Source organism: Lynx rufus, unplaced genomic scaffold, assembly GCF_022079265.1.
Source record: "Lynx rufus isolate CCGP_SWC_20201006 ecotype Redwood Valley unplaced genomic scaffold, mLynRuf1.p SCAF_7, whole genome shotgun sequence".
In the NCBI taxonomy this organism is placed as follows: Eukaryota; Metazoa; Chordata; class Mammalia; order Carnivora; family Felidae; genus Lynx; species Lynx rufus.
Window position 1 is genome coordinate 137569271 of NW_025814889.1, and position 12759 is coordinate 137582029.

The 12759-nt window shown below is 60.8% G+C and overlaps 1 protein-coding gene across 4 annotated transcripts in view; it reads right to left on the reverse strand.

The window, feature by feature from the left end:
* Positions 1 to 2913: 2913 nt before the first annotated feature.
* Positions 2914 to 12759, reverse strand: part of KIAA0930 (KIAA0930 ortholog) — a 38450-nt gene continuing 28604 nt past the window's right edge. For 2 of the 4 annotated variants that reach the window (XR_006959676.1, XR_006959678.1), the window contains exons 7-11: positions 12317 to 12511; positions 9398 to 9560; positions 7973 to 8131; positions 6628 to 7465; positions 6250 to 6419 (exon numbers count right to left, since the gene is read on the reverse strand). Coding sequence is in view for 1 of the 4 variants with exons in the window: in XM_047064858.1 (XP_046920814.1) it covers positions 7425 to 7465; positions 7973 to 8131; positions 9398 to 9560; positions 12317 to 12511 (558 nt within the window). In the remaining 3 variants the exon portion in view is untranslated. Of the gene's footprint in view, positions 3325 to 6249; positions 7466 to 7972; positions 8132 to 9397; positions 9561 to 12316; positions 12512 to 12759 lie in introns of those variants that run through there. The other 2 variants (XR_006959677.1, XM_047064858.1) reach the window with 2 other exon arrangements.

Genomic DNA, 12759 nt, shown 5'->3' on the forward strand with positions numbered 1-12759 from the left:
GTCACAGTGTTTGACACTTTTATGCTCCTGTGATGTTCCTGGTGTCGACACAAGTCAAGCGGACCAGAGGGAGGAGAAGTGTGGGGAGGCAGCGCCCAGAAGCCCCCAGGTCGCAGGAAGATCTGGAGGTGAGGACAGACCTACCCATCGGCCCCCGTGCGTGCAGGTGAGGCCCCTTCCGAGCCACCGGAGTTCGCCGTGTCGGATTCGTGTTTTCACAAATGAGCGTTGCGGCGGGGACGGTGGATGGTCACCGGCCACCATGGGAAGCACTGGGCTGGGCGCGCTGCCCTCTGCATCCAGTGCCCGGGCCGACCCCCCGGACGGCCCTGCGGGGGGTTTTGCAAAGCCAGGGGTTTGGGCAGGCGAGTGTGTTTCTTCCACGTAAGTGAGCGGAGCTGGCATCTTGTCCGGGTCGTCTGTCAGAAATCTGAACCCTCCTAAGGATATTTTAAGACTAAGGACCAAAATGATCAAGAAAAAAATACACTGAGGTTATAGAATTTGAAATTTTCAGCGATTTGGCAAACCGCTCTCGAGGTGTTCACAGATTAAACTGCAGTAGTCGTTAGGATACTGCTGTGTCGTCGGTCCGGGGCTGACTCGGCACCAGGCTGTACCCGAGGCGTCACCTGGGTCGGTACTGGGAGGACCGACCTCCCCGTCAAAGTAGCACTCCCAAGCTGCAAAGGTCCAGTGGGTGCCGTCCGAGCGACACAAGAGGGTGCTTTCTGAGGAGGGAGCCTGTCCCGGAAATGCACCAGCCCTACGGTAGGCGCTCAGGACGGCTGGGTGAGAACAGGGTTCTCAAAAGGGTGACACCTGGGAACTTGTTCAAACTGCAGACCCTCGGGCCCCTCCCCCCAGACCTGCCGGAATCGGAGCCTGGGGATGGATTTTGCTGTGTGTCTATTGAGAAATTCACGCCTGGAAGTGCGGGATTCAGTCGGTGTTGGTACAGGCGCAGAGACGTGCAACCATCACCACTCGTTCTGGAACGCTTCATCGCTGACCATCTGGGTTTCCTCCGGTGGATAGGCTCAAGCATGAGAACTCCTGGGCTGTCTCCCTCGTGCTCCCTTAGGACTTTTGTTTAAAGATAACCTAGGAGATGCCCTTGGGGCACGTTTCAGCAGGGGGACGGCCGGGACTGTCGACAGGAACTCTGGCAGCCTCTTCACACGCATGTCCCCACCCTCTGTGCACCCAGGGCGGGAGGTGGTGAGCCCACTTTGTGGCTGAGAAAACCCAGCCCCCGCTGCCACGCGCCTGGGGAGACCCAGAGCCACGCAGGCTCTGCCCAGCGTGCCGCTCGAAGGCGTGTGCGCGCCTGTCCAAGGACTCCACTCACTGGCTTCTGGAATGGACGAAAGCCTTCTGAAACAAAGTTGTTTATTCAAAACAACGATAAAGTTCACTAAAAACCATGGTTGTTTCCAACTGAGCAATCCAGTTGTTCTATTAAAGTCCGGTTCCAAGATGAACGACCTTAATCCACACATAGGAAAGAAATCCTTTGTCACACCCGTCGGCTTTTGTAGAGGCCAGGGCAAGAGGGAATCAACGAGTCTGTGAGCAAAAGAAAGGATGCCTTTTGGTTTCTCGTCCCCCCCCCCAAAGCCAACACTTGCCCTTCTTTAATTTTCTCAGCTGTTTTGTCATTTTAACAGCCCAGCACGAAGTCCACCATGTCCCCCGTTCACCATGTGTATATACAATGGACTATGTTCTTGTACGAATGAATTTCTCTTCCGTTTTCCCCTCCTCCCAGTATAAAATTCCCAAAGGTCTGTTCTTCCAGTCGACATGTTCTTCTAAGCTAGGACATGACGATCCCTAAAAGTTCATCCAGGGCGGAAAAAAGAGCCGAAACGGCAGCGTTAGCCCTTCAAGGAGTAGGCAGTTCACAGGATGAGTTCACTGCAGGGAGCCCCCCAGACAGCCCCCTCCAGACACCTGTTGAAGACCTTTCAGGTGACTGTTTTAAAAAGGCCTCCTTATCTCGCGAGAAGGGGGTTGGATCTGGATGGCAACCAGGACGTTGCCTTTTTTTCAGCTCCTAGACTGCCTGCTGTCAGCACGCTCTCACCCAGGCTGCCCTTGGTGATGCTGCCTCTGAAAATTCTGGTGCAGATGTTTCGAACGCGAAGACTGTCAGAGGGGTCACCAATGTGACCGTTCTCGCCATATTTCTGGATCTACATGTGTGCTCCTCTCAGACCCCCCTCCCGTTTCCCCTTCCTGTCCCATTGCTTCCCACCGTGGGAGCTGATGCGTGCTCTGCACCTTAGACCCAACTGAGAGTCTGTTGGCGCGTGGGAACAAAAAGCCCCGAGACGCAGAGGCTGCCAACGTCTGCGACCGGCCCGCCTCAACCTCTGGCGGGTAGAGCCCGCTTGAAAACGCAACACGCTCCACTCAACGTGATTAACTGCAGAGTCTCAAGGCAACAGAGAGCCACGGCCCAGAAAGCCATCTTCCCGGAGGCCGAGCAGCCCGTCGAGAGCCTGCAAGCCTGTCCCTGAACTTGGGACCCCTCACTCTGCCCCTAGTCATGTTCCCGCTGCCATGAGGGCTTTTTAAGAGTTTCTCTAGAAATTAAGTGTGGGAAATCTGATGGTGTGGCGGAAGGGCGTGTACTGCTTCATGGGGACTGGAGCTAAACCAGAGACATGTCTCTTGGGATTTGTTTTTGCAAATAACCACCTCTGCCTAAACCAAAGCCCCGGGCACGCCAGTCCCGGGCCTGAGTCCCCAGCTCCCAGGAGCCGGGGCCCTGGGGTGGATGCTGTCCGGCTCCGACACTTCCAAAACAGGCATTTCGTGTGAAAGCTCCAAAAACAGTTGAAGAAGAAATCTTTGGCGGGGTGGGGGTGGGGGGGGGGGGAGGCAAATTAAGGTTCAATCACCGAGTTTCTCGAATTGCTATAATATCCGTATTTAATTTGAAATTACCATTAAGGAAAAGAAAATAACCGAGTACAGATCCACTGGAGGAAAACACAGGGGAAAAAGAAATCTAATATCCAACATGCAAATCAACCTTCAACAGAAATGCAAAACCCGACAGCACAGCTCGCAGCCAACCAAGAGCTGCTCAGAAATGGTTTCTGTGTGCCGAAGACGGGTGGCCCAGAAGCTGCCGCTGCTGCTGCTACGGAAACGCCACGGACAGTCAGATCCTAACGTGTCCAATGATGCCGTCGTGCCGTTTTTGCTAAAACAGGTTTTGTAGAAGCCACGTCGCTCAAGCCTCAAGGTCGTGAAAAAGAACCTCAACAGGTTTTCTTTGCAGGGTTGAGTACTCTCACACACAGAGTCCGTCTGGAAACCAGAAAAGGTCCCTATTTACACCCAACCCGCCCGCCCCCCCCCCTGCGAGCTGAGGACGTGCGTAAAAGCACAAGGAAGGTAAGAAGGACTGAAAGCTTCCCGCCGCTGCCACCTCGGCAGAGCTGGGGCATCACCGTTACATCTGGTCTCCTGTGCGTCAGGACCGGAGCCGCAGAAATAAAGGTGCCCGCTTGCCTTGGGGACCGAGGAAAACCGTGAACTCTCTCCGTGCATCTGCGGCTTCCTCCACTTCGGGGGGCTACCCGCCGTGGCGCTTTGACCCCCGCCCCAGGCCCCTCGGCAGCCTGGCGGCCTGGCTTCTGTGCATGGGAACCAAGGGGTTCTCCAGGTTGTTCGTTCCAGAGGTTCAGAGAAAAGGCCAGAGGACTCCCTTCTCCCCCCGAGGACCAGGTCAGTGCCACACCAGGTGGAAAAAGAGAGGAAAGCAGCCAGAGGTGACCCCCCCACACCCAGACCGACTCAGGCCACGGGACCGGGAGGTCACTTCAGGCTCACGCTCTGGGGGAGGTGTCGGCCGGCCCTTGCCTCCCTCTCTCCCGGAGCCTGTGTCCCCGTCAGGGTGGCGATGTGTTTTAAGAGAATTCTGCTTTCTGCTACAGAGACGAGAAGCAGCCTGAACAGGAAGAATCAACGTCATGTCAAAAGATACTTGGGCTTGAAACTGGCTATGAAACCCCCATTCTCGCTAATGTGCAAAACCGCCCAGGACACGTGCCCGGGCAGAAGCTATCCAGGCTCGTGGAAAACGCTGGCAGCCTCTTAACATGGGACGCCTTTAAAGAATCTCGGCCAGCGCCTCAAGACCTCCAAATTATGACAGGGTCAAATGCAGTCACGTCAGTCATTAGAATTTACCGACCGCACAGGGCCCACCTTCTGGAATGTCTTTTAACGGGGGAAAAAAAGAAGTTTCACCGTAGCATCTACTGGCTAGACTCTATGTGAGGAAACCAGCAGCAAGCCTCCGTGTGGTTCACTGCCACTGCTCCGTGTAGAACAGAAACCTCATTTCTGAGGGTCTGTTCCCGGTCCTTGAAAAGCCCAAACGTTGGCAAGAACGGGGCTCTTCGGAAAACCCTTCCATCTGCAAGTTGATTGGGCTGCAGAATATTTTCCTCGTTTTCTTATTTGTTGCTCTTTGTTGACTATACAATATCATAAATAATATTCTTTTTCTGACATACTGAGCCTCGGCTGTTTATAGAAGCAACGGGCAGTTCCTGTAAGACCTCCGCGTGGGAGACCAAACGCTCCCGCAGCTTTGGAGGCGCTAACAGGTGGAGTGGAGGCGACACACCGTCCATCGACTCTGGGACCGTGACATTTCTGGTCAAGAGAGAACGTTCTCGTTCATGGCCCAAAAAGCGACGCCTCGTTTCTTCCCAGGAAAACTGTACTTTGACTCCAGTTCCCATTTGAGAAATGCACGCGTGCTCTGGTCATCCCCGCGTTACACAGGAGACGGGCACGCTTCCAGCAAAACGCAAGATGGCCTTGCGAGAAGGCAAACCGTACCAACGCCAGGAACACAGCAGGACCAGGGCGCTGGGGCCCCGGTCTCGGCCCTGTCCCTTGTTACTGTTACTTTGCCACTGATGTTGTTGGTCGCTTTGAAAAAATAAGCCTCAGGGGGACAGCTTACTGCCCAGCTACCAAGTGCTTCTAAAACCAGCATGTCCTGCAAAGATCGAGAAAGGTGGCCTCCACGACGCGTGTCCGTCTGTCACGGCGCGGTACGGCCGGGGCCGGCTGCCTGGATGGGACTCCGGCTGTCGCTGTGCGGTTTCCTCGCCCTCAGGCTGGGCGTGACGACAGCACGGTGCCCGCACAGGCTGGCGCCACCTTTGTGCTGGATGGAAAACAGCCAGACCGTCGTGCGCATCCGCTCGCGTGTGTCACAGATGAGGGGTCGTCTCCAAACACCACCGTTGCACACATTTCTAGGACCCGCCAAGCACCCGTACGCACACGGTACCATCACTAACCCTCAGCTCGCCTGTGACGCGGGCAGAACTCACGTGTGTCACCTTACGGAGGAGGCGTCTGGTGTGCCCAGGGGCCCCCAGGAGCGGGGGCTGAGCCTCAGGGCCTGGTTCCGGCGGGGGGGGGGGGGGACCCTTTCGTGCCCCTCTGGACTTCTGCGTGGGAGCTACCTCATTCTTCCACGGGAGAGACGTCAGGACCGTATTTCTCCCGAGACCTGAGTTCCAGAGTCTTAAGACCCCAGATGACCAGGGAGGAAAAAATTCCCGAAGAAAAAGCTGTACTTTAGCCACCCTAGACACAAACTGGGGGACAGCGTTCGGGTCCCCCGGAGAGTACTCCTGGAACACGGGGCCGCACTCAGGGGTCTGAGGGGTGAGGCCCGGCTCTGTGCTGTCCTGAAACACTGCTCTGGAACGCAAAGTCCTGAGGCAGCTGGGATACAGCCAAGCAGGAGCTGGGCGCTGCCGAGAATGCGAGATTGTTCCAGCCCAGCCCCGGCACACACACACACACACACACACACACACACGGGTGCTGGGGGGCGGGAAGGCATCCCAGGTCTACCCCCGAGCCGAGCCGTGCAGGGTGGCCGCCCGACCCAGTCGTACACTGCAACCCTGGAGACTTCGGTGAGGTAGGTGGTATCAGCCCCATTGTACAGGTGGGCAAACTGAGGCAGAATGAAACGCAATAGCTTGCTTTTAATAACAGCATACAAAATCTAGAGAAAGCCCCAAAGCAGCCCCTGTTCCCAGAGCCCAGCGCAAACCCTTGGAGCGTGCGCAGAATAGAACAGGTGGGGGCGAGCCCCTCCGGCCCCATCTCTCCTCGCAGAGAGGATCTCTACGCACGACTGGAAACCCTCACGTGTTCCAGGGGACTTCAAACAAAACAACGTGGCGACAGAGACCCAGCTTACAGTTTATTCCCATGGGGGCAGGGCACACGCTTCCGCTCTGGAGAAGGCTCGTGGTTTGTCATCACCGGCAGGACTCCTTCCAGCCGGAACCAGGCCGCTCACGCCAACCCACCAGACCAGCCGCGTGGAGGCCAGTTCCGCTTTGCCTCAGTGAGCTGGTCTGAGAAACGGGACCAGCACACTCAGTCAAAGGAAACGAGCTCCGGGAAACACCCCATCCCCTTCCCAGCTCCCCCCCCCCCCCCCGCCGCCCCAACCCCGGCCCTGGGATGGGATGGAGGTTCTACCCAGAACCTTCCCGGGAGGGGGCCGACTCCACCGCACTCCCCCAAAACACTCTTCTGGGTCTGACGACCGAGCCGTCCCACCTGCCCTCAGAGTCCAAATTCCGCAGGTCGCGCCAGCCGAGGCGCAGAGCGGGGTTATCTCCAAGGCGGAGGTGTGTGTGTTGGTGGTGCTCTTTGGCTGGAAGCAAAGGCCGTTCTGGCAGGATCGGGGCCTGTCTGCTCAGCTCGAGGCCTTTCTGGAACCAGGCGGGGGTGAGGTATTCCCAGCCCAGGGCAAAACCCTCAACAGCCGCGCGCCCCGTTTAAAACCCCGCGGTAACCCATTTATAACCAAGTGGTGAACGGGGAGGGCGGATGGGTTGGGACTAACTCGGACGCCGGAGTTCACCGGTACAGCGTTATAGACTCTGAAGCCAGTTCTCCTCGGGGAAGTGTTGATGGTCCGACACACTGAGTGCCCCCAACCGGGGGGAGGGGGGGGGGTCTCTCCACCTGCGGTCTGTCCGAGCGTGAACGTCGGATCCGTAGGTCTGGACACACGCCGGGCGCCGGCCGCTCCTCTGCTCTTACAGCCTCTTGGCGTCTCTGGGCCTCTCTGGGTGCCGAGGGCCCCCCAGAGACGGGCTGGGGCCGGGGGAGTGGGGGGGGGGCGTGATGGCGGCTGGGCACAGGGGCGGGAGCAGAGCCAGCAGGGGAGGAGAAAGAGGCACTTCAGTTTGGGCTGGTGTTCGTGGAGTCGGCCCCGGCCCCCGGAGTCGAGCGGCCCCGCCTGGCTGGGCTGTCACAGAAGACCCCGGTGGCGGTGGACGGGTAGGCACTTGGCAGCACGCCCGGGGCCGGGCAGGGCTGGGGGGGCTCCGCGCGGGCTCTGCACACGGCTAGGTCATCAGGATGGGCTTCTGCCGCACCTCCAGGATGTCTAGGGCGGCGGGAGGGGGCGGGCGAGACCAGGAGGTGAATACCCCGAGCGCTCCGTTTCCGTGGGCAGTCCCCGCCAAGTACTTCCGCGCGTTTCCTCGCGTGCCCTCCCGGGGCTGCGAGACCGGTCGTTCCCATCCTCCAGACGGGAACCGGCCTCGGAGCAGCTGCACGGCCCAGCCATGGCGGGGGTGGGGGGGAAGCGGGGCTCCGGTACCGGCCGGCCCGAGTCTGGAGCCCCTGCCCGGCCCCAGGCGCCTCGCCCCGCCCACCCGTGACTCACACCCAGGGGCCCGCAGTCACCCAAGGGGGACAGGAGGAGCCTCCAGAGAACTGTGAGAAGGGGCCCCATCCACAGGCCTCGACGGGAGGCCGAGAACCCAACACGGACACCTGCTGATGGGCTCTGGGCTGGAAACAACAGGACAGGGAAGGACAGCCCCAGGAGCAGGTCTCAGGTCGGCTACGAAAAAGCCATCCGGTTTTCGGCCTCCAGCAGCGTAGTTACCTGTTAAAATCCGATGCAGCGGCAAAGTGACGTAGGTCAAGTGTGCATAGAGAAGGAAATTTCCATCCGCTCTGTTCAGCTTCAGCCAGGACCCAACCAGGGACCGCCCCGTGCCAGACAGGGACCGAGACCGCAGGTTGGTGGCATTGTGCAGATCCGCTGGAGGGGAGAAGGCCGAGTCAGGGCCCCTGGGAGGACCAGGGGAGCACCCCCCACCGCAGGCGGCTGCCTAAGGGGCCGGCGCGGCCTCTGCCGCAGCCTGGGCCCTTGACCGCCAGCCCCTCCGTGCCCCAACCTACCGCAGAGCTGCCCGCCCCTGGCCTGTGGCTGCCCCACTCCCTCCTGCCCGCCCCTCCAGCCATCCCTGACCCCCCTTCCCCATCCCGGACAGTCTCTTCTGCAGGGCCTGGCTCATCGTCCCCCTGTGTTCTCTGCTTCCCCTTGGCCCATCTGTCACCGGAAGTGGGCCACCAGCGTGCAGGGCCCAGGGCGAGGCTGGGAGGCCCCACCCACTCTGATGGATCACCCAGGGAGGCAGGCTGGGGTGCCTACCAGCCCTTCCCTACTGATCTGGAAAGGAGCCAAGGTGGGGAGGGTGCTTTGCCCAAGCACACACGAGCAGGTCGAGGCTGAGGCCCTCTGTCACTGGGCCCTGGCGCTCAGAACGAGGACGGCCCCAGCTCCGGCCAGGGGCCACCCTTTCACCCCTGCAGGGCACGCGCCCGGTGCCTAGCACCCACATCTCATCTCCGGGAGCCAGCCTGCCTCCTACAGCCCCTTCCCTGCAGAGACCACTCAGTGCTACTCGAGCCTTCACATCTGATTCCGTCACTCCCTGCTTAAAACCTTCCGATGGCCTCCCACCGCTTAGATGGGGTGCCTCCCGCCCTCGCGGCGTGGGGCTCGCTGGCTGCCGGGCCTGCCCCGGCCGGGGAGACGGTGGGAGGTGCGGGGCAGCTGGGAGACTCTGCAGGGCACGAGTGGGCTGGATGGGGCCCCCACAGACCCAGGCAGAGACGCCCGGTCACCACAGGCGGGGAGGTGGGCCCCGAGGAGACCCTGACGGTCACCCCCGTGCAGGCTCTAGAGGGAGGGCACTGAGGAGGAGCACAGCGGCAGCCTGAAGTCACCGAGTGCAGGAATCAACCAGAGGGCTCATCTCCCACTAGGCGAGGATTTCTCGGACCCTCCGTGTGCAACAGTCACACCATCGACATCCGGAAAAGTCTGCAAACCGACGGTGCCTCCTATTCTCCACAGAGCGGGAGCTCCTCAGGGCAGGGACTTCTGTCTGGCCGTCTGCCCGTCCACAGCTCCTCCCCAGCCCTGACGGGCACCCGCCGGCTCTCCAGCTGCGGACGAGGGACCGAACCGCGAGGAAACACGGCCGCGGCTGGCCCTCCGCGCAGAAACGGCCGCACTCACCCCCTCCGTTGTCCTCCCGGAAGAACTCCTCACTGTCGTTGGCCGAGTGAGACTTCTTCATCTCAGCGATCCGGTTCCGGGGCACCTTCCTCTTGAGGGACGGGGAGAAGAAGGCGGGCCGGTTGTTCCGCTCCGGGGTGGGGGGCGTGCTGAAGGAGGTCACCTGGGAACAAAGAGCCGCAGTCACGGGGCGGCCCAGGGACCCCGGGAGGGCCCCGACCCCACCCACCGGAGGGCGGGCCTTCCTGGGGCTAGGTGGGCACCGGGGGCCGGTCCAGCTCGAGGGAGGGCAGGAGGACCTCGCTGCCAGCTCTGCCCAAGGAGGGGCCAGGGGCCCCGTAGGGGCCCCAGACACCGGCCAGCACAAAGCCTGGCTGCGGACGCTGCCCGAGCCCCCTGCCACGGCACGCGGATCCACGCAAGCTTCCCAACCAATCCGCAAGACGGGAGCCCCATCGGACAGATCGGTAAACCAAGGTGGGACAGCGACCTTGACCCGCCCAAGGTCACCCAGCAGGAGGGGGTCAAAACCAGGGTTCGACCCAGGTCTTCGGCCTCCTAAGCTCTTCACCCCAATTTCTTCTCGGCTGATAAGCCCCCGTCCCTCTCGGCCCCCGCACCCTCTCGAGGAAGTGCAACGGCGAAGCAGCCAACACTTCCGTCCCCTCGTCTCTCGTAACCACACCGCTCAGGCACCAAACGTTCTGGACACCCACGCGGGGCCAGGCAGGCGCAGCACAAGGGACAGACAGGCACACAACACCGGGCCCTGCCCTCGAGGAGCTCACAGTCTGCTGTGGGGGCGACACACTCGGAAAGCGACAACCACAGACTGAATGCTGGCTGCTGAGACAGAAAAAGGGAAGCACAGGACACAGGGGGGCACAGAGCAAAGGGGGTCGACAGCCTGGGACATCAGGAAAGGCTTCCTGGAGGAGACGCCGCTTGAGATGGGTCTTGAAGGACGAGTAGGAGTTCGCCAGGTGAAGAAGGGGGGGAAGGGCGTTCCAGGCAGAGGGAACTTGGCCCATCTCCTCCCTCCTCCCCACGCAAACAAGAATCTGAGGAACAACGTGAGCTGGGACTGAGACTTCAGGAGCCCCATCAGCCTCCTCGTCACGGCTTCCGACATCCAGCCAAGTCGCGGCGGCCGCTGGGCTGCAGACGGTCCTCCCACAAGCCAGGGAAGGTTTTTAAAAGATAGAAAAAACAAAACAAAACACCAGATACCACAATACACACACAGTCTGTATTTGTCATGAGCTGGTTACAAAGGACCCCTCCGGAAAAGGGGGGCAAGCGGCAGGAAGCACAGAGGTGGCGGGGGGCCGGAGCAGTCCCCAGGAGGTCAGGCCCCGCCACCGGCACCTGCATGACCCTGGCGGGTCCCTTCCCTCGACCCCGGGCCTCCCTGAGACTCTGAGCCAGGTGCCCTCTCCTTCTCCCCCAACTACCACCCCGGGAGGGAGGGACTGTCACTGCCACTCGATGGATGGGAACAGCAAGACTCGGGCAAGTCCAGTAACACATCTCTCTGTTCGCGAGGCCTTTCACATACACGTTCTGCAGGGCCGGGGAGAGGAGTCAGACTCCTTTTCTCCGCCGTCAGCTCAGAAATCTATCAACAGCCTCTATTTCACGGATAGGGGAAGCCTCCGCTTGGAACCCCCACCCTGGTCTTGGTAAAAAAAAAAAAAAAAAAAAGCAAAAAAAATAAATTATGTTTATCTTGCTTCTCAAACACATCCGTTGCAGAAGGAACGAAACCAAAAAGGCTACGACGGAGAGAGAGACACCTGCTATGTGGCTGCCTGGGCATATGCGCGGCTAACGGTTTTACGCTAAAAAGCGTAGCAAACACAGGCTTCCTCATCTCGGGCACGTCAGCACTAAGGGCGTTCTACGCCCTTCAGAGTCACTCTCCCAAGCAGGTCAACAGCCAGTGGTGACTGGTGGCTGGGGAAGCACCCCTGAGGTCACGCCCGAGTCGGGTGCCCGCTGTTCAGCAGCAGCTCTGAGCCTCCCAGCACCGCGGGGCTCCCCGCTTCTGGATGGGAAGAGACTGGTCCCAGGTCACGCGAGCAGCGGCGCCCGGGTTGCAGCCCACGGTGTCTCACCCCCAAGTCCTTTCCTGGAGGCGGGCTGGCCAAAGCTGCTTCCCGGCCCCCGGCACCCTCACTCACCTCACCCCTGCCAAGACCCACAGCTCCGAGCGGCAACCCCCTGCCAGACCCAAGCGGGGCCAAAGCAGCCAGCGGGTTGCAGACTTTCTCCCGCCCGAGCCCTGGGCCCCACGGGAGGCCCCGGGAATACAGCTGCCACCGACCTCGGCTTCCCACCCCTGCGGAAGGACGGTGGCCTAGAAAGAGCGGGGTTCAAAGGCTCCGTGCTGCCACCCGAGAGCCGTGTGACCTGGGGCAGCGCCAGTAAATCCGGCAAGCAGACAGGAACGCCCATGCCTACCCACGGGCTGCTGCTAGAGTTCAACATGTACGACACCTGCTAAACCGGTGGGCCAGGCCGAGGGAGGAGCTGGGCGGCTCCGGGACCTCGCGTTCTCCCGCTCATCCTCACAGGGCAGGAGGAGAGGCTAACTCATCGTCGTCCCCAAGGCAGTCCCCAGGGAAGGCTGGCTGTGTGCCCACGCTCGGCCAGCGTGTCCCCGGAGGCAGGTGCCAGGACCAGCCCGGGTTCCCCTTAGGCTTAGCCCAGCTGCAGCTGGCAGTTCAGGGAAGCTGGCCCACGCACGGACCTGCTGTGTGACCTTGGGCAAGTCACTGCCCTCTTTGAACCCCGGCCTCCTCACCCGAGGGGTGGGGTGATGCCACCTACCTCACCGGGGGGCTGTAAGGACCAGGGAGGCGGTGGCAAGCGGATCCGAGGGACGGGAGGCCCCTCCCCGAGCTGTGCAGCCCTTACCCGCTCATGCATGGGTGAGGCCGGGCTGGAGTCCTCTTCCGTCCCGCAGGGGGATGTGTCACCGGTAGACACGCGGCTGACTGCCATCTCAGCGTGGCCCTTGCCCTGGGGCCCCTTCATGCGCACAAACTCCATGTTGTTGTACTTGTAAAAGCCGAATGACATCTTCTGTGCCATGCGGGCAGCCACACTCACCTGTGGGCAGGCGGGGGACGGCCTGAGTCAGCGCACGGAGGGATGGGCTCTTCCTGGGGACACAAGTCACTAGTGTCCTGGGAGGGGCCAGCCTCGGGACGGTGCCCGGCTGCAGGACAGCGGCCTGTCCGCCCGGTTCCTCCCCGTTCCCTCCAGCCAGGGCCGGCTTCAGGAGTGTCTGCACTCGGGGTGGGGCCTCCTGTCCCTCGGATCAAGCGTGCCCGGATCAGCGAGGAGGAACATTAACG